At 47.9% G+C, this 24,720-nt stretch overlaps 1 protein-coding gene across 1 annotated transcript in view; it reads right to left on the minus strand.

Annotated features, from left to right (window-relative positions):
* LOC149372134 (uncharacterized) overlaps positions 1–21,277 on the minus strand; it is a 36,068-nt gene extending 14,791 nt beyond the window's left edge. The window contains exons 1-7 of the mRNA XM_089581713.1: positions 21,139–21,277; positions 18,544–18,696; positions 17,131–17,228; positions 13,871–14,015; positions 10,294–10,545; positions 6,499–6,650; positions 5,184–5,403 (exon numbers count right to left, since the gene is read on the minus strand). Coding sequence (XP_089437839.1) covers positions 5,184–5,403; positions 6,499–6,650; positions 10,294–10,545; positions 13,871–14,015; positions 17,131–17,228; positions 18,544–18,696; positions 21,139–21,205 — 1,087 coding nt within the window. The 5' untranslated portion in view covers positions 21,206–21,277. The remainder of the gene's footprint in view (positions 1–5,183; positions 5,404–6,498; positions 6,651–10,293; positions 10,546–13,870; positions 14,016–17,130; positions 17,229–18,543; positions 18,697–21,138) is intronic.
* Between the last annotated feature and the right edge of the window lie 3,443 nt (positions 21,278–24,720).

Genomic DNA, 24,720 nt, shown 5'->3' on the forward strand with positions numbered 1-24,720 from the left:
ATGCCGAGAGAACTACGCGCACAAGCTATGTCTCTCATCCACGCCGGACATCGGGGCATCGTTGCAATGAAAAAGTGTGCCAGAAGCTACATGTGGTGGCCTGGCATTGACAACGACATCGAAACAGTGGTGCGAGAATGCAAGCCTTGCCAGAGCAGCCGGAGCGCCCCGCCGAAAGCTCCTGTCCCAGAATGGGAAAAGCCAGACACACCATGGCACACACTGCACATTGATTTTGCAGGACCAATTGAGGGCTGCACTTTCCTTGTGGTCGTAGATGCCTACACAAAGTGGCTTGAGATAAGGCAAATGGGACAGACGACTTCGGCAGCAGTCATTGACAACCTCCGATCACTATTTGCAACGTTCGGCCTGCCGCGCAAGGTAGTGTCGGACAACGGAACACCGTTTGTGTCTGCGGAGATCCTCAAGTTTTATCGCGACAACGGGATCTCATCAGTTACATCGGCCCCCTACCACCCAGCGACAAACGGACAAGCCGAGCGCTACGTAGCCGAGCTAAAACGCGCCCTTGAAAGAGATCAGACAGGCTCGCTGCAGCGCCGCCTTGCGCGCTTTCTCTTCAAGCAGCACACGACGGTTCAGAGCACAACAGGCGAGACCCCCTCGAAAATGATGTTCGAGCGTGAAATGCGAACCCAGCTCACAGCCATCCTCCCCGAGCCAAAGGCAGAGACGTTCCGGGAAGAAAAAGCAATTCCGCGCTGCGGCACGCTTAATGAGGGGCAGCGCGTCCTCGCCCGACAGTTTCTGAAAAAGCCACGCTGGGAGGAAGCTACAATTGTCAGACGCATAGGCCTGCGCTCTTGGCTCGTCAACATACATGGCACAGTAGCACGCCGACATCTCAACCAGCTGCGTAGATTTACGACGCCGTCTGAGAGCTGTCCGCCAGCGGAGAGAACACGTGCACCATTTTCCCACATAGCCTGGCACCTCTTCCCGGAAGAAGAGACTTCGCCCAGGACAGACCTAGGAGACACAGCGAACAACAGCCAGCCTACAAGTGTTTCTCCCCCGAGCGCACAAAGCCAGCGCGCCTCCACACGTGAGCGCCGACCCCCTGCACGATACCAGGCAACTTTCTAAGGGGGAAGGAAGTGTTGTGTCCCCTTATTGCTTTTGTGTGTGTGCGCCCCCTCCTAACGACCACTCGCATTCCCCTCCTAACGACAGTTCGCATCCTCCTCCTAACGACCACTCGCATCCCCTCCTAACGACCGCTTGCCCCTCGTCGCACGCTGTCTCCAGATGCCCCCCCACGGTGCGCCCCCGCACCCTCCTCCTGTTCTGGGAAGCCACTCCCTCCCGTGGACGCTTCTCAGCTCCCTCCTTTCTTCGGGCGGCCAGTTCGGCTCCTGCCTCGGTCGACGCTGGTCGCACCCTCATCGGCCTTAAATAAACGAAGTCTAAAAGTACCGTGTGCGTCTTTCGCTGCATTCAACACAGCGACCGGACACGACACTCCCGTGGACGCTTCTCAGCTCCCTCCTTTCTTCGGGCGGCCAGTTCGGCTCCTGCCTCGGTCGACGCTGGTCGCACCCTCATCGGCCTTAAATAAACGAAGTCTAAAAGTACCGTGTGCGTCTTTCGCTGCATTCAACACAGCGACCGGACACGACATAATCTTAAACTACTAAAGTGCATCGGGTATTGACACCTATAACACGTTTGCATCGTCCCGAAACGAAGCACTTATTGCCACTTGTAAGATATGCGTTTGTGTTCACTGATTCTCCGAAGCACGCGAACGCAGTTCGGACATCTATTACTGGACCACCCAGCCGCCTTTATCTTCTTTTTGGCTAAAGTTAGATTTGTCTGCATCCGCCGCCATACTCATCGCACCATCCTGACTTCAATCGTCGAGTTAAAGGCTCAGCCGCCAACTCGGGATGCAATGCCGCCAACCTAAACGTTGCGTGAGGCTTAAAGGGGCGCTGACGACAAATTAAAGCTGGCCTAGCTGTGTCAAGACATTTCTACATTATGTTGACAAAGACGCTAATCTTCGTGAAAGGGAAAGTTCTGTAAACTAGGAAAGTTCAAATAAAATAAACACGAGTTTCGCCATCCTCGGCCGCTCTCTCAATTCTTATCTTATCTATCTATGTAACTGGGGGCATCAATGAAGTTTCTTTTTTTCTTGTGGTGGTGTAAAAATTTGGTTAAAAAGGTGTAAAAATTTCTAAATGCAATTTTCTCGGCAATAAGTACGTCTTTTGGCGCCGGAAAAACACCTACTTAGTCAGACAAGTACACGGAATTGAACCTTTTTTTTTACAAAGAACACTAGTTGAACAGAGTTGAGTCGTTCTTTTAGTGCCTTGAAACTGCTCCCTTAGGATGGATTTGTCTCGTTTCATGCAACTACATCCAGTTTTCAGCTCAAATTCTAACCGCTGGCGGCTTTTCAGTAAGAATAATGGGGAACTCGTGACCAACAATAGCGCTTCTACCGAGGTTGGGTAGAAGGGAATGACCATTGGACTCACCGGCTGCACACCGGGGCTTAGCAACACGGTGGAAGAGTCAAAAGACAAATCGCAAGCTTAAAGCTAGCGTTGCACAATTTACGGAGCAGGCTGCGGCATATGCCGCCCGCACAGCTCACAGACTCCAATTGGATTGAACGCTGCAACTCGGCAGCGTGTCAGGTGAGCGCGAAGGGAACTTGGCGTCTCTTACGCAGCCTCATCGATATTTTTGAAATGAGAGGGGAGACGCAAAAATAGCTCCGGCGGGCTCTGCAGGGGTACCAAGGTACGACGGTGCAACTTGCGGTCACTTTGTGCGACAGGTATCTCTGCCGCAAAAATTACCGGTTGGGCCCCAGTACACGTACTTCGGCAAGCCAAATCAGGATTAAGACGCCCCTTTTGCGTTGCATGACCTTAAGGCGGCCCTGGCTAAAATGCGCCGAGGTGGGGCACCGGGTCGGGATCGCATAACAGCGAAAGTGTTGGCGAATCTCTCGGACTCGGCCTACCTCCATCTGCTACAATACATAAATTAGATCTGGGGTGGGTGTCCACTGCGTACCGAAGGGAAAACATCGCATGTAAAAGCAGGTAAAGCCGTGAGTAGGGACAACTTGAGAACCATCTCATTGACCTCGAGTGTGGGAAAGCTCATGAAGACGATGGTTCGGGATCGCCTCTCTCCATACATTGAGGGCAAGGGTCTATTTTCAGACACTATGTTCGGGATCCGCCCTCACGTGTCCGCACAGGATGTCCTACTCCAGCTACATAGGGACATAATACGATCCACAGCCATGCAACAAAACGACAAGGCCATTCTCACTCACGACCTTCAGGGGACATTTGACAATGTTAAACATGGTAGCATACTGTCTAACTTGAACACCACTAATTGCGGGGCGAAGGTCTTCGCCTATGTCAGAGAGTTTCTCTCTGCGAGTCAGGCATTCCTCCGGATTGAGGACGAGGAATATGGCCCGTACGCTATCGGTACACGGGGTACACCACAGGGTGCGGTGTTATCACCGCTTCTTTTCAACACCGCCATGATGTACTTCCCCGGCCAACTGGCTCATGTGGAGGGCATAAAACGCGTGCTCTACGCCGACGATATTACAATCCGGACCACCGAGTGGAGCCTAGGGGAGATGGAGGACCGCCTTCAGCAGGCCGCCTCGATAGTAGATACATATGCTGCCGACAATGGTCTCCAATGAGCTACCGCAAAATCAAAGCTTCTACATGTCAGGGCAAGTAAGAAGGACAACACGACTCTACGCATCTCTCTGTCGGGCGGTCCCATCACAGAAGTGACAGAGCTTCGGATCCTGGCTCTGTTCATCAATAACAGGCTTAAGACGGACTCTACCACAGCCAAACTCAAGCGCTTAGGAACAGGTAGGGCGCATTATCCACCGCGTTTCCAACAAACGGGGTGGTCTGCGGGGCAGGGGCGCGATACGGCTGGCCCATGCCTTCGTCACCAGCCGGATCCTCTACGCCGTGCCGTACCTACGCACCATCAAACAACAAGACGAGCGCATTGACGCCATCATCAGAAAGGCAACAAAGCGAGCACTGGACCTCCCGGTGGCTACCTCCAACCCCAAACTGAAGGCGTTGGGGGTGGTAAACTCCTATCAGGAGTGGCGGGAGGCCCATCTCGTGAATGAATATACGCGGCTCTTGCCGACGGCTCCTGGGCGCCGCCTGCTAAGCCGCTTACACATCGAACACACATGCATACCAGAGGGGACGGAGAACATCCCGGGGCTTTGGTGCCATATGCTCTGGGTCGCTACGCTCCCGCGTAACATGGACACGATTCCACGGGAAGGCAGACGACAAGCGGGTGTTCGCACGCTTGAGAGGCAATATGGATCTAAACAGGGCGTCTACGGCGTGGAAATCACAGGGCCGTTGCCCGCGGGATTCTACACGGCTGCCGTAGTCCACCGGGGAATGAATGTCGATGGGCTTTCTTTTCGGGCCCCATATTCAACGCGAGCGGACGAAATTGCAATAGCTTTCACTGCCGCTGATCCAAAATCGAGAACGGTTATGACAGACCCTCGCCGGGCCTGTGAACACTCTCTTGCAGGGGAAATATCACCACTTGCCTCCCAAATTCTAAGAAAGGCTCCCGCTAATCCAACTCGGACAAACGTAATCTGGGCTATTGCCACCAGGTTCTACGAGGCAATGAGATCGCTGATGCGGCCGCCCGAGAGCTCACATACCGGGCTGCTCGTCCTAGCTCTCCTGGCTCAGAAGCTCATAAACCGCTTCTCTGCCACCGCGAAATCTTAATTGATTACTGCGACAGCTACCGCCTCTACCCTTCACCTTCCAAAGGGCTGAGTAAAGCGGAGGAGCGGTTTCTGCGGCGCCTGCAGTCAAGAACTCTTCTCGGTCCTACCATCGCTAAACACTTTGATCGGAACATATATGAGCGCTGCCCACACTCTTTCACTTGCTGTGGGCATGACTCAGAATCCTCACCGAGAGGCATGGAAGACTGCCCTCCTCAACTGCTCTACACTGCAGTCCCAAAGGGACTCTAGTAAAGCGGGCGCGAGAGGGGGCTCGTCGTGCGGTGTTCCGGACTAAGGATACCGACCATGCAGCGGGGTCTTCTGACCCCCAAATCTCCTTTGAGTATTAAAAAAAGTTTTTTACCACCACCGCCACCGGCTGCGCACGAAGGCCATTCGTAGTCGTCCACGTCCCTCTCGCACCGGTCGCCTTCGAATCCCGGCGCGCAGGCGCACTCGAACGCGTCGCCATCCTTCTTGAGGCACGTTCCGCTGTTCTCGCAGGGGTTGGGCGAGCACGCGCTCTGCACTAGCTCGCACTTCTTGCCCGTGAACCCCTTCGGGCAGCAGCAGCGGAAGCCATGCTGCGGGTGTCAGCAAGGTGTCAGGTGCGAATGAAATAGTTGCGTCAGTGAAGGGAGGCAAAAGGGCGGGAAGGGGTTGGGAGGTTAAGATTTCGGATTCGAAAGTGCCGAGCCCTCCAGCCGACATCAAATGTTCTATGATTATACAACAATGTCCATATACACGATTATGCAGCACGTTCGCTGAGAAGTACGGCGGCGGTTATTAAGGACAGCGGTGTGAGTGTTCACTGGCAAATACACAGCAATTATAATAGAAATAATCATAAAAAAACAAAAATTTTGAACGATTGAGGTACAGAAGGAGACAAATGACGATGGCTTATTGTGCCTTACTGAATAGGGAGCGTGGCAACACTTATAGTCGCTCATAATGGCTCATGGCTGAAAAAGTGGCATAGTGGAGGAAAAAGCGGGTACAAGAAACGAACAGAATTACCATGCCTTCTTCTCGTACACTTGACTTTAGCGAGATTTTGAAATTTCTGCAGAGAAGTTTTCCTTCGCGTTCTTTCTTTGATTGCAAAGATGTGCCGACCAGACCAGCTATTGATGTTACATCGATACGTTATGCACCTTCATCCAGAATTCCAGCGTCCACCTGTTGATCAGGTAGGCGTAAGTCTTCAAGGAAATGTGGGCTGGAGTGTGGTCGATCTCGAAAATGCCTCTTCTCTGATGACGTAATCTAGATGAACTTCGGACTATTTTCACCTTTATATGGTGATCAGTTATCTCCTCTTGAAGTTTTCGATGAGTTCGTCCTTTATTCTCGCAGCAAACGGCGCAAGAACCAAAGAAAAAATAAAACGAAGGCCAGATACAACCATGGAGTTTCAAATTAGTTCATACGTGTGCGATCCGTCTATTTATATATTTTTGTATTGCTATCGTCGAAGTTTTCGCCGCGGTGATTTCAATATTTTGGGGCTTTCCCTAGACGCGCGAAGTACAAGCATGCAGCTGACGTTGAACGGGCGCGCATAATGGAGCATTTACCACTGTTAGGACTGCCAGTAACTATGCTCGTTCAGGGAATAGGGTAATACGGAAGGAACGCCGCAAAAAAAAAAAAAAAAAATGTCCGCCTACTACAACGCTTTCGAAGCAAGAGCCCCCGTTGAGGCAGGGCATTGAGGCGCACTCGTGGAAAGTCGCCTCGCACCACTTTCCAGTGAATCCCTTGGCGCACTTGCAGGCGAAGCGGTTGACGCCGTCGATGCACGTTGCCCCGTTGAGGCAGGGCGCTGCAGTTCATGACAGAAGAAACATTCAATCAGACTCATTCGGGAATGGGTTGCACGTTCAGCCTCTGTATTTTTTTAGGTAATCAGCATGGTCATATAGGATTTGAAAAGGAACAGAATAAAGGAGTGCAAAATATGCTTTGTGTCTCGTTGTTGATGGCACGTGTCGGAATGAGATGCTTACCGGGATCGGCGTAAAAGATTCTGTAGTAAATATCCCCTACCTCTTGAAGGGTGGTCGCATCTAGGAAAGGAAGGCGGTGACTTCCGCGGAGATGATATTCTCAATCACTAGTCTCCAATGTGCTGCAAGAAGTAGTGTGACGGACGAGCCACAGACGCTGCAAGCTACATCCTTTGTGCTGCAGAGGTGTTTAGAATGCATTTTTAACGACACGCTAGACGCCATTCTCTGCCTCTGCGTGTGGCATTAGAAGGCTGTCGTTGATGATCAGTCGAGCGCATCCGTGCTCCATCGTCGAACCCAGATTGTGTTCCAGATCTTGAAGACATTCGCTGGCTCTCATGATATTAAGTTCTATCAACCGGATGCAGAACTACTGCCAGCGAGCACGTCGATGCGCAGAGGGAACGTACCGGACATGAAAAGTGGTCGGTAGCGATGGTGCTGTTAACTATTTCTGCCTTTTTTCTTTGAGGCAGTGCAGTAAACGTCGCCATCTGTACTTATGATGCAGCCACTATCAGTGTTCTTACGATAGTGCCATGCTTTATCAGTGCGCGTAACAACTCTTGTAAGCGGCCCATGGAGAGAGGGAAGGTAAAGGGAGAAGTGTTAAGGAAAATAAAGGTGTAGCAACGGTTTCAGTTAAGGAGTACAACTGAGAAGCACCAGGAGGAAAGGCATAGAAGGAGTGGAAGAAGAAGAGAGCAAAAAAAAAAAAGAGCATGAATGAAGCATATCCTAGGGTGCGTTGGTTTGGGTTTATGCTTCAAATCTATCAATTGACTCATACCTGCAATGCCTGAAGACATCATTACAGGGATCGATGAGACAAACAATGTTTGCGCAAGGTCATTGCAACATAAATACAAAAAAAAAACATAGCGCGAAATGTCATCTCGAACTGGCATTCTGTAGTGGTATGCAATTCCACAGGCTAATGGTGTGCGGAAAAAATAATGCTTTGATACAAAGTCCTACATTTAGTTTGGAAGTGAAGATTGCGCTTCGTGGATGTAATATTAGGATTATGGATTATGTTCCCTGCCCGTGCAGATGAATTTTCCACTTTTGTATTTTCAGGTGCAACGCACGGAATCATAAGTACAGTCATGGCTAGATGTATGTACTCCTAGTTTCAATGGGATGCAGGCATTTTAGCGTCCGTTTTTGTGCCTTGAAAGAGTAATCATGAATATGAACGACAAACTAATTTGTTCGGGTAGTTTCAGTCTCGGTCAGCGCCAGCGCTGAAGTGCACCCTGACGTCACTGTCGACCGGCCAACCTGGATTACCACACTCTGATGACGTCAGGGTCACCGGCAAGCACTGGCTGTTTTTTGAACAACGACTGGGTTCGGTGACGTGACAGTAATTAACGCAAGTACACTGTCCAATAGTGGCACCATTTATGCAGTTATGTGTAATTAAATGCATTTAGGCACCCCTAGTTTTCTAAAAAATATTATGTGCTCTAAATTTTGGGACGTAGTTCTGTTCATCGTGTTCGTCTACGAACACGCGGGATTAGCTGTAAATGGTTCCTCTGGTTAACCACCGGATACAGAGGAAGGTGTAGGCGAAGTTTTATTTTTCACTCTGTATTCTAATTTTTGGTGTTCAATGTGGCCCCTAGCAGTACAAAAGTAAGGCGGATACGTGTCTTTCTTTTTTGTTTGCTTGTTCGTGACATGTTTTTTTTTTTTTGTGGCGAGTTGGTGAAAGTGATCTTCACCACGCTGTAACAGGAATCCCCCCAAAAATAACTCCTTTAATTTACAGTAGGGGTGTGCGAATATCAAATTTTTCGAATACGAATCGAATACGAATACTTGATCCCGTAAATCGAATCGAATATCGAATAATCAAGGACGGACGCATTTTACCACTACAAAACATTTATTTGAACACCCAAGAACATCACAGTTCAACTATCGATGATTAAATGAACACAAAAAGTGTGTGTGGCTGCACAAAAAGTATCAAAGTCTCGAACATTATTCTTAGAAGAGTGAAAATATCAGAGAGGATGGCTAGTACACAGCATTGATTAAGGCTAGCTTGCCATCAGCAGCAAAGCGCGTTGCTGGGATGAACATAAAATGTTGTCGTGAAGGAAAACCAGCTTCTCCACATGGTCAGGCAGAAGTAGTTCCCTTCTAGCTGAAACGACTCCTCCAGCCACAGAAAATGCCCTGTCACTTGGCACTGACCTGGCACGTATTGCGAGGTACTTCGTGTACAACTCTGACTATAGCAGCTTCGCAGGTATAGCCACAAAAAAGCTCACCAGCGCAGTCAGCTACGGCATGGCCCTTGGAGGAAGGAAAAATTTTCCTTCCTCGAAAAAAAAATTCGAAGGAAACATTTTCCTTCATTCATGCGCATTGCTCTGGGCGCCGCCATGTTGTTGCTCACAATGAATATTCGGGTAGATACGAATATTCACGTCGGGTCGAATATTCGAAAGAACACGAATACTTGGATTTTGAATCGAATACGAATACTAAAAATCTAATATTCGAAACATATTCGAAAATTTTGAATATTCGCACACCCCTAATTTACAGGTTGCTCGTCGAAATACCGACGACCGAAGGAAATAAAATTGTACACCTGGAGGCGTAAATATAGTTATTTTTTTCATCCTTGAAACACTATTTGTTTTCTACATGGATGATCAGGTAAAGCCGCCACGGTGGCTGAGTGGTTAGAGGGTTGGGCTACTGAGCCGGAGTTCCCGGGTTCGAACAAGGCCGCGTTTCGATGGAGGCGAAACGCAAAGGCGCCCGTGTTATGTGCGATGTCAGTGCAAGTTAAAAAGATCCCCAGGTGTCGAAACTATTCCGGAGACCTCCACTACGGCACCAACGGTACCTCTTTCTCTCTCCTTTCCTTACGGCGAGGTTCGGGCGTCCACCGAGATGCAAGACAACTACTGCGCCATTTTCTTTCCTCGAAAACGGGAACAAATAAAAAGTGATCAGGTAAAATCTTTTTGGACACACACTTGAATTGCTGTTGGCCATTAAAGATTACTATGAAGTGGTTTGGTTCGGTTTGGTTTATGGGGTTTTACCGTCCCAAACCGACTCAGGCTATGAGGGACGGCGTAGTGAAGGGCTCCGGGAATTTCGGCCACCGGGGGTTCTTTAACGTGCACTGACATCGTCCAGTACACAGGGCCTCTATAATTTCTCCTCCATAGAAATTCGACCTTGAACTCGTTTTTCGCTTTTTTAAAAGTGCCCAGTTACCACAGTACGTATACTGATCGAGCCTGTTACACGCTACTTAGGGTACGTGGCCGACCAAGCTTTCAATAATGCTTGTGTACATGCTGAAAGCATCAATAAAAACAAAGCAAAACACGGACTTGGCGTTTCATCATGCGGCGGCAATGCTCAGCAGATTCGAGCGGAAGCGAGCCTTTCTAGAGGAATCCTCGAAATCCTCACCGGAAGCGCAGTCGTCCTCGTCGACCTCGCATGTGTTTCCCCCGTAGCCCGGAGGGCAGCGGCACGAGAACGAGCCGAGACCGTCGACGCAGGTTCCTCCGTTGAGACAGGGGCCCGACAAGCAGTCGTCCAAGTTCTCCGTGCAGTTCCTGCCGCCGAGCCCCGCGGTGCACTCGCACCGGTACCCGTCTGGCTCGTCCACACATGTGGATCCGTGGGCGCATGGGTTAAGCCTGATGCACTCGCTCGGCGCTGAAACCGAGCAAAGACAGACAGCTGAACGCATGTATTTCGTACCAGTGGTCGAGAGCAGCAAGATTTTTTCAAGATTTTCTAGTTGCTCTACCCCCAAAATTAAAGGCTTAGTAACTGCCTCTCACTTCTCTGTGGACACCTCAACCGCGCCATGAGGGAAGGGAGGAAGGTGGGAGAGGAAGAAGAAGGAGACACTGTGACTACGCTTCAATGTGTTTGTGAAAGAGAGTGAAAGAGAAAAGGGGCTTTCCATAACGTAACTGTATTGTAACAAGGAACCTGAATGACAGAGCTGGAGAAGGAGCCGGCGAAGGCCCATCCGAGGTAGATGTCGCGGCATCCTCGCCAAAGCGTTTCTTTAGCGAAGGCGTCGCGTCTTCGCATAATATGGTGGTGGTGGAAAAGATTTATTTAAGGCTATTTACGTGAGAGAGCGGGGAGTGGCCTTAGTAGTCAGCTTCGTAGGGTCAAAACATTCCTGGACAGAATGAAAGTTAAGAGACAAATCGCGATGCCTCGCACATGACATCACCCGGTGGTAGCTACCACTTCCACCTTATAAGGAGTGCTTACTATAGAGTTCACCTTGTCTAATCCCCGAAGTGAGCTCAAGCTCCGATGAACTAATACATGCATGCTTGCCGATTTGCCGGAAATAATTGTAGAAAAGACGCGCTTGTCTTCTCACCCTTAAGCTTTAGTTCGGTACTCGTTCCAAATGAAGTTTTCGCCACCACCACTACTTGGCAGAGGAATTAAATACTAATAGGTGCCATATGCAAAGGATGCAGCATATCACATCCATCTCACATTCGGCAGATACTACGTGGGCCAGACCGGAAGGTGACTCAATGAAAGGCTTCGTGAGTGCAAGTGCGGCGTCGATCGCAAACGGGATGGGCATCTTGCGTTGCATCGTAACAGCTGTGGGTGTGTGCTTCGTTTTGAAGACCACATTCTCATCAGCGAAATTAATGCCATGGTTAAAGTAATTTAACGCGAAATTCAGTGACAGCTGGAATAGTTGGAGCCGTCAGAAGCGTCATGCTTGTGCAGCAGCAGCGTCGGTTATCGCCGGCGTTGCTGTCACATCTGAGGGATAGAACGCTACGCAGACAGTTCATTTCAGGGCATTGCCATCAACCCCTCCGCTGTGTCAGATGTCGATAGCAAGTTACGTGCGACGATTTCTACTCCGCTCTTTACGCCCCGTCCTTTGTCGTCAGATAACTTGAAGCGCCTCTGGGGTCTAAGAGGACCCCATCCACCGTCGGCAGTGCGGCTATCTGCCTCCCGAGAAGGTAGTTTGCTGACGTTTGCTGACGTCGCCCTGTCAGACCGTGTTGTACACATATCGTCAATGGCCAAGAAGTCGCGACAGCTTCAATTTCACGAAGAGCGGTAGCTAATTGCCGATCGTCTGTACTTGTTATATGCACACGCGGTTATCTTTCCTAACACAAAGCGGTCCTTCAATGTCTGTTCCGTTCTTATGGCAATGGTCTACTCAGTTGGTTGGTCATATGGCAACGGTCCAGTTCGAGCAGTCAGCGACTAGCATGCAATCCTCACTCTCCAACGCGGCACCACTAGCAGCTGGCGTCAGCTAAGGCACCTATTTCTCTTCCTTCCTTCGCTCCCTCTTTCCGCTCGTGGCGTGATTGAGCTGTCGACTGAAAAATGAGGCAGTTACTGCGCGTTCAATTTCCTCAAGTTCATTATTTATTTATTTACTAACCGTGACACCTTGCGGTTAGAAACGCTGACGGTTATTGCGCAAAAACTCGAAATGTTTGACTTACAGAGAAATCCTGCAGCACTATAGGCTTGCAAGACTCAGATTTCCCCCAGCAGATAAAACGCTTTCCAAGCAACAGGCCAAAGCCTGGCGTAAACTTCAAACTAAAACCCTTCAAAATCCCCAATTGTGTAGCTTCTATTCGGATGGACTCTACTCAGACAAATGCAAAAATTGTGATCCGAAAGCCGATCTAAATCATATGATCTGGAACTGCCCACTGCCCGCAGTCCCTACCCGCGAGTCGATTCATTACCGACTCTGATCATTGGGAGGCTGTATTGCTCAGCCCCGACCCGGGGACGCAGATCAAGCTCCTCCAGCTGGCTGAAGACGCCGCCGCTGCCCAAGGGATAGCGGCCGCCGTTTAAGCGGGGGGAGGGGGGGGGGGGGGGGGCGACTTCGGGTCGCTCCTCTATATCCGCTGGAAATAAAGTTCCACCACCACGAGGTATCGCCGAGGCAGAGAATAGAGCAAAAAAATTACGGGGACACTAAAGCTCCGTCTTTAAGAGTTTGAAAGGACAGAGTTAATGGCTCTCTTCAGCAGTTTCTCTTCACACACACTCACTGTTCTTTGTTCCCATTCACTCATTTCTCACAATTACCACAGCACAGTTTGCATATGCTTGGCTTTGAACACACACACACACAAACACACAAACACACACACACACACACGCACACGCACACACGCACACACACACACACACGCACACACACACACACACACACACACACACACACACACACACACACACACACACACACACACACACACACACACACACACACACACACACACACACACGCACGCTGGTTAGTGCTCAGTGCACAATACACACAATCCTATGACCACATAGAAGGGTTCCACCCGTACGCAGGTTCCGCAGTGTGAAAGCTTCATACTGGTCGAGCGCCATCTGTTCGGGCTGCGGCGTAGATAAAATCGCGGGCTTTTCCGGTGGCCACCGCTTTCCGGCGCCACTATGGCACGTCAAGCAAAGAGGATATTAAATGCTTCAAGAAATCCATGTGTGACGTGGGTTTCTCGACACAACGTCGACACCACCATTTCCGCCGAACGGCAGCCTTGAAGCTCTCTCTTTAAAAATGTAAACTCCTCTTTAGTTTCCGCTATTACTGATTGTACAAAAAGCGCGATGTCTTCTGCATGCGGCGAAATGACGGGCTTGTTGTGCTCATCTGATAACTAGGATTTATTATGAAACGTATTTTATCTAGAGCGTCACTCGAATTAAATCCAGTTGGAAGTTCAGTCTTGCGCTGACTAAATCATTCCTTACTTTAGAAATGAGATAAAATCACGTAAGATACTGTTAACAAACATTTAAAGAATGAGAAAAACGGCCGATAGCTGAAATTCCTCCCCTACCTACAGACGACCAGCAAAGCAGCGCAAGTTCATCTCGCCAAGCCTTCCTGCCATGCGCCAGTTCGGATAAAATATATGTCGTGCTTGCATCTGGCGCAAGTTATAGCAGAACCGATGCGTCCCCTCACGTTTCACAGTGACAGTGAACGAGCAGGTGGCCGTGTTTCCGGCGGCGTCCGTCGCCCGATAGGTGACGGTGGTCGGTGGCCCCCTGCTGAAGGCGCTGCCCGGTTCTCTGTCAGCGACCACCTCCACTTCTCCGGGGCCATTGTCCTGCAGTGGGAGCAAACCATCCCGAAAATGCTATCGGTACGGTCGGTAAGAGGGGACGCTGCATTCTGGGTGCACCTACGGAGTGCAAGTTAAACTTCCGGCTTTATTTGAAAGTGCGTTTACAGCAGAACTGTCTGAGTGGCGGTTTTCTAGAATTACAGATTGGAGTTTTTCGAGTATTTCTCAGCATTATAGAAAAGCTATCGCAACAACTTACGGGAAGCAGACCTTTTTACTAGTTTCAATGCAACAAGCCTGAGTCATAAATTCTCTCATTTATGAGGAGCAATCAGTTATAGTCGGCATCGCAACATCGTCCACGTATACGAGGTCTGTTAGAAAAGTATCCGACTTCATTTTTTTTAGCGAACACCTGATGGATATGAAATAAAGCGCGCTTGCATCAGCCGACCTTGAACCTTCGGGCGCATGCACGAATTTTTTCCCGCCTGCCGATAGCGTCAGTCGCTGGGACGCAGCGTTTGAGTGAGGTAGTGCGCAGTGCTCTCGTCGGTTTTTTATTGCAAGGAAAATGGCGGAGCGACAGGAGCAGCGCTTCTGCATCAAATTTTGCGAGAAACTGGGCGACATCCAAGTGGAAACCATTCGGAATATTCAGACGGTTTTCGGTGCCGACGCTATGAGCAGCACACAGATTAAGCAGTGGTACAATTGATTTAAAGACGGCCGCACATCGGTGGAGAGCGAACCACGCTCCGATCGGCCATCAACATGCCGAAATCGCCAGGTCACTGCCGAAGTGAACGCTGTGGTGATGCGGGACCGTCGTGTGACTATGCGAGAAATTGCGGAAGAAGTGGACATCAGCAATTTTTCTGCACATTCCATTATCACCGAAGATTTGGCCATGGAGAGAGTTGCGGCGAAAATCGTGCCGAAGCTGCTCACGGTGGAGCAAAAGCAGCTTCGTGTTGGTCTCACAGGACATGCTGGATTCCACAAACAGTGACCCCGACTTCATCAACACCATAACCGCTGGTGACGAGTCTTGGGTGTATGAGTACGACCCGGAAGGCAAATCTCAGCCGTCACAGTGGAAGCATTCCGCGTCACACATCACCGAAGAAGGCCCGCCAAGTGCTGCGCACTTGGCGGGCCTTCTTCGGTGATGTGATGCTGACTCCTTTCTTTGACTCCCTCTGTGTGGCACACCACGAGTACACACCCCACAGGGTCAAACAATGACCAAAGAGTACTACAGGGATGTCCTCCGTTGCTTAAGTGGTGCTGTGCGGCGCAAGAGACCGGAGTTGAGGTCAACAGGAAAGTGGCGCATCCATCACGACAATGCTTCTGCACATTCCTCGCACTTGATTCAGGCTTTTTTGGCGAAAAACTAGACTCATGTAGTTGAACAGACTCCTTACTCTCCTGATAGAGGCCCCTGCAACTTCTCGCTGTTTCCCAAAATCAAGAGGCCATTGAAAGGAGCGCGATTTCAGACAAGAGAGGACATTATGGCTCCAACGACAGCTGAGCTAAACTCCATTCCAAAAGGGGCCTTTTCGGAATACTTCCCACAATGGCAGCACCGCTGGGAGAAGTGTGTGGAGTCCCAAGTAGACTATTTTGAAGGTGACCAGGTTTGCAACGCTCCAGTTATGCCAGTTTTTTTTTCTTCGGCCAAAGGTCGGATACTTTTCTAACAGACCTCGTATAAGCCGATATGCGCTCAATAATAACTGTCAAATTACACCACTTCACATATGGGCACAGTGGATTTCCAGCACTGTTACGCAATGTAGAACCACAAAATCAGACTAGTTTTAAGTCTCCGACGGTCACTATCGATTCTTTTCCTCAGCAGACCTTCGATCTTTGGGGCGTGGTCGTCTGAATTACCAAATGAAATTGCCTATTAATTACAGTGCCATTTCCGAAAAAAAAAAAAACAGATACATGTCGGAAATCAGTTCCATTTGAGCACGCCGTGTCTGGAATCGAAAGTTCTCCGTACCAGAAACCAACTATGTCAACCGCGTTCTTCCCAACTACCAGTGAAAAGCCGAGGCTTGTGTTCGCCGCGGGTCTCTTTCATTTGTTCACAGCATACCGTACATGTGCATTCAAGCCAGCGAATATCGCACCAAAATATTTTTTGGCTTCCAGTGACTTCTCTACTTAGTGGTCATTTAATGTTGGCACTAGGGCCACTGTTTATATTTACAGCACAGGCACACGTTTTACATTAATGCTTTGGCGACAGCCACTGGCCTATTTCAGAGGCGCAGAGTGGTCGAGCCATGGTACTCTGGAGTGGTTGTACCCGTCACGGTATTTACTTTAACGCGTTTAATTAGATGGAGATATACTGTGTGCTTGGTTTCCACTGCACTTTTCCGCACCTGCCATTATGTTTCGATCAACATTTGGTAATCGAGGTGTTGGCTGTTGTTCCGAGAATTTTCTCAGGAATTAAAGCTACCTGAAGTCCAGAATAAACTATTCGCAAGGTGTGCCAACATTGTGTTCTTCTCGAAACTTTTACCAGCGCTGCAACAGGAGACAGGGCACAAACTGACTGAATCATGCCCTGTCCCTGAATCGTGCCCTGTCTCTGAATCGTGCCCTGACCCCTGTTGCAGCGCTGGTAAAAGTTTCGAACATGAACCAACTAGCTCAAATTTCCGTGTTACTGTTGTTGTTGTGCTCTTTTTTTTTTCAGAGAAACCTCGAAATCATGAAAACTTTGCTCTTCCCAATTAATATAACCTATACCGCGGAAAAATGCCTTTCTTCTACAATAAATCAGTCCAAAGCATGCGTCAGCATCCTATTCATATCTCTGATTTGTATGGAGTACGGAGCAGGCCAGTTGCCAACCTCCCATCGTCAAGGCAGCAGAGCAAAATAACAGGGGCAGCGTGTGTTGTCTCGCTTGGTTGCAATGTTTTATGTCATTGCGCGCTGTTCGCTTCACAATAGCCTTCAGAAACACGTCATCTTATGTTGCGTCACTGCATCGGCTTAGGCTCCAAGCGCAAGCGTATCTCTCTTTATCGGAACTGCATCAAACGCGGAAGGTTGCTCACATTTGCAACGACACTCTGCAGCGACAGACTGACACACATGGAGAAACTGAACCACCACTTACCACAAACGTTGGTTCTTCCCACGTGACGTTCACTGTCAGCATCTCATGGCGGATTACAATATCGTCCGGACAGAACGTTGCCACTGGTTCCAAAGCATCTGGGAAAAGAAGACCAAGCTTAAGATGCCATTTCTTGTCAACTTGTCGGCGCCTGGACGCGCCTTAAGCCAAACGCCTTATTGCCATTAGGAATAAGCGATGTAAAGCAAATGCGAGTGATTGGTTTATTGGTTTATTGGGGTTTAACGTCCCGAAGCGACTCAGGCAATGAGGGATGCCGTAGCGAAGGGCTCCGGAAATTTTGACCACCTGGGGTTCTTTAACGTGCACTGATATTGCACACTACACGGGCCTCTACAATTTCGCCTTCATCGAAATTCAGCCGCTGCGGCCGGGATCGAACCCGCGTCTTTCGGGTCAGAAGCCGAGCGCCGTAACCACTGAGCCACCGCGGCGGGGCCAAAGGCAAATGCGAGTGAGTTCGTGATCTGTGTTACCAATGTATTCAGTACATAATCCAAGGCTTACTCGTGAGCGTCTTTGTTGGGCGAACCAAGCGCATTAGTCTCCGTGGGTCTGCTAACGGCGCAATCCATTTGACCAGGGTTAGAAAGAGCTTTTCACCGAGACAGGGAGTAAGTTGTACTCCTGAATATTGCACTGCATTATTTCTTTGGTATTGTAATCCCTCTCTGGTGTTACTTTGCACGAGTTGCGTTGTATTGCAAATCCCTTTTTATGTGCTCGTACGAGTGACTGTGAAATCTCCTCTATCGTCTCTTTACTGTATAAACTTTGTTTTGTTTGGGAACCTGTGGCTCTGACCCATTCTCTGGCTTGCGACCGGCGGAATCTAGGCACCAAACGACCAAATACCTCTTGTCACTTGGTAGCTGGGCTCGGCTGAGCTTGCCACGCTGAGTCGAGGGCATCTGCTTTGAGTCCGAGAGCGCTACCCCCACACGCTCTAAGGGTGTCTGGGAACTTCACGCTAAAGGTGCGGGAAGTTGGGTGACAACCTGCCACCTCACGGCAGTGGCGCTTCCCTTAACCGCAGCACCATAGCACGAGGAGTGGCATTAGGGATCCCGGGGACCTGGAGTCCTAATGCCAAACTGGAGATTGGACAATTCCGCATATATGGGCGTTAACTCATTAACGTTGTCGTGTCATGCCCCCAAGGCGGAGCTTAAGTGTCCCCTCCAGTTCTTGTAGGCAATATGAGTTTTTTTTGTCTGTGTATTGGTAGACGAGTTGGTATGCATAGTTAGGATATCTGTGCGCGTCACGGAAATCCTCGCCACATGTAGCCTGCTGAGGGTGTTAAACAACTGCTACTACGTATACTGAGCGATGGTGTATAGCGAAAGGGCCAAGGCTGATAATCGCACTTTTGGGGACGCGTTGTCTTACCTCTACATCTTGATCCGTCGAGGATGTAGCCGGGTCTGCAGCTGCAAGACTTTCCCTGTCTGCTAAAGTAGCAAAGTTTTCCGCATCTGTCGACGTCTTCTTCGCCCAGCACGTCTGCTTCTGCCAAGCTGCAGGCGAAGACTTTTTGTCCGCCTGAAATCGGCATACTAGGAAGTAAGTGGCTTTTCGTCCATGTCCAACGTCATCGCGACTTTTCCCTCTGCTTCCCAATAAGGGTTTTTCATTGATTTGCTGTGTGCATGTGGATCTCTATGGGTCGCGTTCTTAGAGGTTAATGTGTTTCGAAAAAAGGCCGACGTAAAAAGATTAGAGAACACCGCTCCTTCTCCTGCAGACTAGGAAAAATTTCGAGGACACTTTGGCAACTAAAGTGTCGAGAGGCGAAAGCCGAGCACACTATGCCGTGACGACTTCCGGTGGATGTAACGTCGCACCATTCCCTTGGCTATGTCGATACCCAAATTATACATCTTTCGGAGATCTTAAGTGTTAATTACGCTTAATTACACATTTTCCACCTAATTCGACACAAATCCGGCGTTTTTCCGACCATTCTGCGACAATTTTTACTATGCCGTGACAACTTCCGGTAGATGTGACGTCCCACCGTTCCCGTCGCTATATCGACGTGTGCGTTATTTCGACACAGTTTTGACTTTAATTAGCTAATCACACTGTAGTCATCATTGTGGCTTCTAGGTTCATTTTTTCCTCCTCTATCTGAATCAACTAATCGTTTCCTCCTATCTTTTTTTTAGTTCCCGAGTTGACACGTTGCCAAAGGTGTGACACCCTCTGCTAACGGACGACAGTGTGAGCCATTAAAGGCTTTCGCCATAATACCACTGCGGTCTCATCGCGCAAATGAATATGTAAGACTGATATCTCGTAATACAGTGGCACATATTCGGCAATAAATGCTTTTTGCTCCCATTTTCGGCAAATTCAGGCGAACATCGAACGAATGCCATGGCGAACATGAAGCCGAACATGAGGGCGAATTTATCCGAAATACTCCGAAACATTGCGTCCGAACGGTATCCAGGGACGAAAACTTCATTCGCTAGCGAGATTCGAGCCATCGGCGCCTCAAACGGGAATGCTTCGTCTCCTAGTGCCTTTGACCCCTCAGCCATCGCTGCGGCCTTCTCTTTTATCGTTATTACATGAACGAGCAACAACAGCACTGACTCTGATGAAGCCTTAGTTAATCATGCCGCATTCTCAGAATCCATCACTTGTTCTCACGCCATCTTCAAGCTATCACTCCGCACGCATATCGGAATTCAGGGAGGAACACGTGTGCGTCAAGAAAGGGCAAGCGGTCAGGAGGACGTACCCGCCGCAACAAAGAGCACTGCTCTCTACAGAGAGACTTTGCTCAACGTGGCGGTTCACGTGTCGATCCATCACACGGGTCTTCCACAGATTAAACAGATTAAACAGTCTCATGAGCACAAAAATATCACCCGGAATCCTGGAGTTATGAAAGGCAGAAACTTTATGTGGCATGATCTCAATGTCTTCTATAAGAGTACGCCGAGGTATGTCACCGAAGGGCACAGCATCGCGACACAACACAATGCTATGAAAATGGTCTCTGTTTGCTCGAACAGGCGGCAATTCACTCAACACGGCACAAACTTCCATTAGGCGCGAAGCCATGTCTTGAGAGCTAAGGGTGACCCGTGAAATTTGAAAAAAGAATGGTTTTGTGGCCGATTCATCCGCTGTCCTCGCTTTACCATTGTTCTCGAGAAGGCCTAGTTAAACGAGTATTGACATCAAATTTTTGCTTGCGTGTTTTCTTGTTTCAAATGATGCGTAATGAATGATTAAAAATGGACCACCTCTTGGTATTCCCCCAATACCACTAAATAAATTATAACTGAGTTTCATGTTGATGCGTTATCCGTTTCATCGACAATATAATAGCTGAAACTGGCAGATGAAAACTCGCAGGCATAAATTTGCGTGTCTATAGTCCTTAAATTAAAGGGCAAATGCAGAGGCTTTAAAATTGACCAGATGAAAGAAGCCGAATGTGTGATACTTGTAGGTAAAACATGCCAAGTCCTTTCGAGCTAGCGTTTGAAATGGAGGTGTAATCGCCGATTAAAATCACTACGGCCTTCTGTATTCATTCAGTGGATCCAAAAGCCCCCTTATTCATTCCAAACAAACCATGTGAAGTGAATAAAGGCTGAATACAAAATTCTGCACACAGTGCACCCTCTTTGTTAAGGAGTCAGTTAGGGGAGGAATATTTTTGTTATAGAAATGCTGTTCCAATATCTGTCGAGCCTCAGAACTTGGGGAACAATTTCAGGAAGTCTGCTTCAGGAGCACTGTTTCATGAGTACTTATTCATCCCATAATATGTTATTCTTACTAAACAGAGCTTTAATGACGAAAATGTATCCCATTCTGCTTTATAAGCTGATTCGAATTCGCGAAAAGACGCCCTTAAGCACAACGCCCAGTACTCCGCAAAAACTTATTATCTCAACGAGTCCCACTGTCACAGTAAACCATATGAAAAGACCACGAAGTGCTGTTGAAGGTATCACTGACCGCAAAGCAGCGAAGTGAGCAGTATCAGCAGTCCCGCGAACACTTTTGTCCCTGGCTTCGGCTTCATCACTCAGGCTTTTGCATGTAGAGCTGCACACAGGTCAGCGCAAGCGGTTTTGACTGTGACTACTTGTAGCTTCACCGCAGGCATCACGTCTTTTTTTTTTTTTTTGCGATAAATGGACGCAAACCGTGGAACCGAGCTGCTCATTTGGCGCTCGTTATCGGGACGGCTGACGGCTCCAGTGTCGCTTATCGCCGCTGGTCCTTGCTTCCCCCGAGTTCCGTCTTGAGGACGAAGAAATGTCGCGCCCGGCTCAACTTGTCGCAATAGGCTTGCTAACTAAACTTTATTCACAACTGTGCCCTCACTTAGGTGACAAACGCCGACCGGCAAGATGACGTGCGCCATAGTTTCGCGACAAAATTAGGCACGCTTACTGAAATAAAAAAAAAAGTTAATTGCCAGAATTATGAACAAGAAAATCTCTCTTCGCCTTTGGGCTTGCTTGGCTGCCTGCAGCCGCAGCGTTTGAAGGCCAGCTAATTTTCGTCATGAGTGTGAAGCAAACATTGTAACTACGCACGCCAGAACTAAACAGTATTGGAAGAAAACTTAATGTAGGTTTCCTTTTAACCCATATATGAGGTGTGTTATCAAGCAAACTGTGCTTCTTTATACACAGAGAAAGTGCCAATGCCAAGTTTCCGACTCCGCAGGACGTAAATAGCTGTAGGATATTAGGAAGCTTATATCAACCTCCCCACTCATCCCTCTCCGCGTTGACACCACTGCATGTTAACGTTTTTCTTTCCCTTCGAAAGGAAATTGTGAATATTTTTCTGGTTTTAAAGCTACTTCAAAGGAAGCGTAACAATACACGAAAATTCAAATTAGGCTCTTGCTGGACAGAGTAAATTACCTGTTGAATGTTGATAATAGTCTAGGATTCATCTAGAAAACACCGAGAGGAAATCATGAAACAGAAAAAAAATAGCATTGGTTTCAAGTAGTATTTTTCCGCATTCAATTTAGCACCGAAGGATGCTTTCTGTAAACAACCCATCGATTGCCCACAAAGCTTTCTTTCTTTCTTTCTTTCTTTCTTTCTTTCTTTCTTTCTTTCTTTCTTTCTTTCTTTCTTTCTTTCTTTCTTTCTTTCTTTCTTTCTTCCTTTCTTTCTTTCTTTCTTTCTTTCTTTCTTTCTTTCTTTCTTTCTTTCTTTCTTTCTTTCTTTCTTTCTTTCTTTCTTTCTTTCTTTCTTTCTTTCTTTCTTTCTTTCCTTCTTCCTTTCCTTCTTTCTTTCTTTCTTTCTTTCTTTCCTTCTTTCTCTCCTTCTTTCTTTCTTTCCTTCTTTCTCTCCTTCTTTCTTTCTTTCTTTCTTTCTTCCTTTCTTTCTTCATTTCTTTCTTTCTTTCTTTCTTTCTTTCTTTCTTCCTTCCTTTCTTTCTTTCTTTCTTCCTTTCCTCCTTTCTTCCTTCCTTTCTTTCCTTCTTTCTTTCTTTCCTTCTTTCTTTCTTTCTTCCTTTCTTCCTTTCTTTCTTCCTTTCTTTGTTTCTTTCTTGCTTTCTTGCTTTCTTTCTTTCTTTCTTTATTTCCTTCGTTCTTTCTTTCTTTCTTCTTTCTTTCTTTCCTTCCTTCTTCCTTTCTTCCTTTCTTCCTTTCTTCCTTTCTTCCTTCCTTTCTTTCCTTCTTTCTTTCTTTCCTTCTTTCTTCCTTTCTTTCTCTTTTTCTTTCATTCTTTCCTTCTTTCCTCCTTCCTTCCTTTCTTTCTTCCTTTCTCTCTTCCTTTCTTTCTTTCTTTCCTTCCTTCCTTCTTTCTCTCTTTATTTCTTTCTTTCTCTCTTTCTTTCTTTCTTTCTTTCTTTCTTTATTTATTTCCTTCTTTCTTTCTTTCTTTCTTTCTTTCTTTCTTCCTTTCTTACTTTCTTCCTTCCTTTCTTTCCTTCTTTCTTTCCTTCTTTCTTTCTTCCTTTCTTCCTTCCTTTCTTTCCTTCTTTCTTTCCTTCTTTCTTCCTTTCTTTCTCGTTTTCTTTCTTTCATTCTTTCTTTCTTTCCTTCTTCCTTCCTTCCTTCCTTCCTTCCTTCCTTCCTACCTTTCTTTCTCTCTTACTTTCTTTCTTTCTTCCTTTCTCTCTTCCTTCCTTTCTTTCCTTCCTTCTTTCTTCCTTTCCTTCTTTCTTTCTTTCTTTCTTTCTTTCCTTCTTTCCTTCTTTCTTTCTTTCTGTCTTTCAAGCCACACCTCCCAAAGCGTTTATATAGCTGATTTGTGCATATTATTCATTTCAGTACTGTCAAATTCTAGAGATTTGCCACTGCCACAGTGGCTGTTTACACACGCACAACTTCAATGTACACGCGCCCTTATTTTGGCACAACGTTTAAACTTCTTTACATCCTGAGTGCATTACTCCAGACACAAACGGTGCGGCCGGTTTGAACAGTGTAAATTAAGTTCAATGTATCGATTCTAGGCTGTGTGCAGAGGCAGTGATGAAATTAAACTTTTTTCACTACTTTGCGTCCTATAGTTTATGTGACTAAGGGGGCTGATGCAATGTTCAGTTTTAGAACGATCACCAAGAAATACTGAAACACTTAAGTATTTCTCGAAATTGTTGGACTCCATATCCGTGCTTCATCCTAGCGATTTCAATTCCGCTGTGTTTAATGAAGGGGGGGGGGGGGGGGGCGTATACATAAACTTTATCTGGTTCTTCCAGGTAATAACAACGGCGCCTCTTAATGCGGCAGATTTTTCGGCAACGCAGATATTCACACCACATTGAAGATCATGGAATTTCTGCCACAGTGATTGCCAACAATGTCTGCTTATGATCAGCGCCTACTATTTTTATGTTTGGTAAACAGCTTCATTGAGTCTGGTCTCTTCTGGTTTCTTGAGATCGATATTCCTATATAGAATTTATATTCGACCTTGAAAGTTGTAATAACACTTTTAAATTTTTGTAAATTAAGACCGCACGCGGTCGCAAGCAAAGAAGAGGGAGGAACATAGAAGAAAACATGGAAAAACGCGCGCCTACACTATGCGTAAAAACCGTACCAAACGTTCATTATCCTAGTGTAACGCTGGAAAAACCTTTAGAAAAACGAAACTTTCGAGCAACGCAGGCTGCGTGTGTCCGAGCACACGGCAAGGGCGATTGCAAGCCGTGTCGCAAGCAGGCCCACGAACTTCCTCTGACCGGCTAATCTCGGACAAGGCGGGAGCGGCTGATGCGACGTCTCCTCGAAATTCCGTACATCACAGACCGACAGAGTCCACGTGTCTTAGTTCCTCCGTATGGTTATGGAGTCAGCTAAACATGGCGTCACCCACCCACTAGCATGAGTTCTCTTATCTGCGTAGTGAACAGCCTGACTTGAAGCCACAGGGGATTCTTTCGAGCTCGTTAGCAGTAGACAGAACGAAAAGATTAGAGCCTGACGACGGCGTAATCAGGCGGCGGCTAGCTACGTTCGCCTATCCCGATACAGAGTGAGCAGCTTCAGAGCTCCAAGCGTACTGCACCGAACTCCTCGGACTAGGAGGTGCGGCGGCCGTCGGCGGTTATAAG

This window comes from Amblyomma mixtum, chromosome 1, assembly GCF_055824585.1.
Source record: "Amblyomma mixtum isolate Tamu chromosome 1, ASM5582458v1, whole genome shotgun sequence".
NCBI lineage: Eukaryota > Metazoa > Arthropoda > Arachnida > Ixodida > Ixodidae > Amblyomma > Amblyomma mixtum.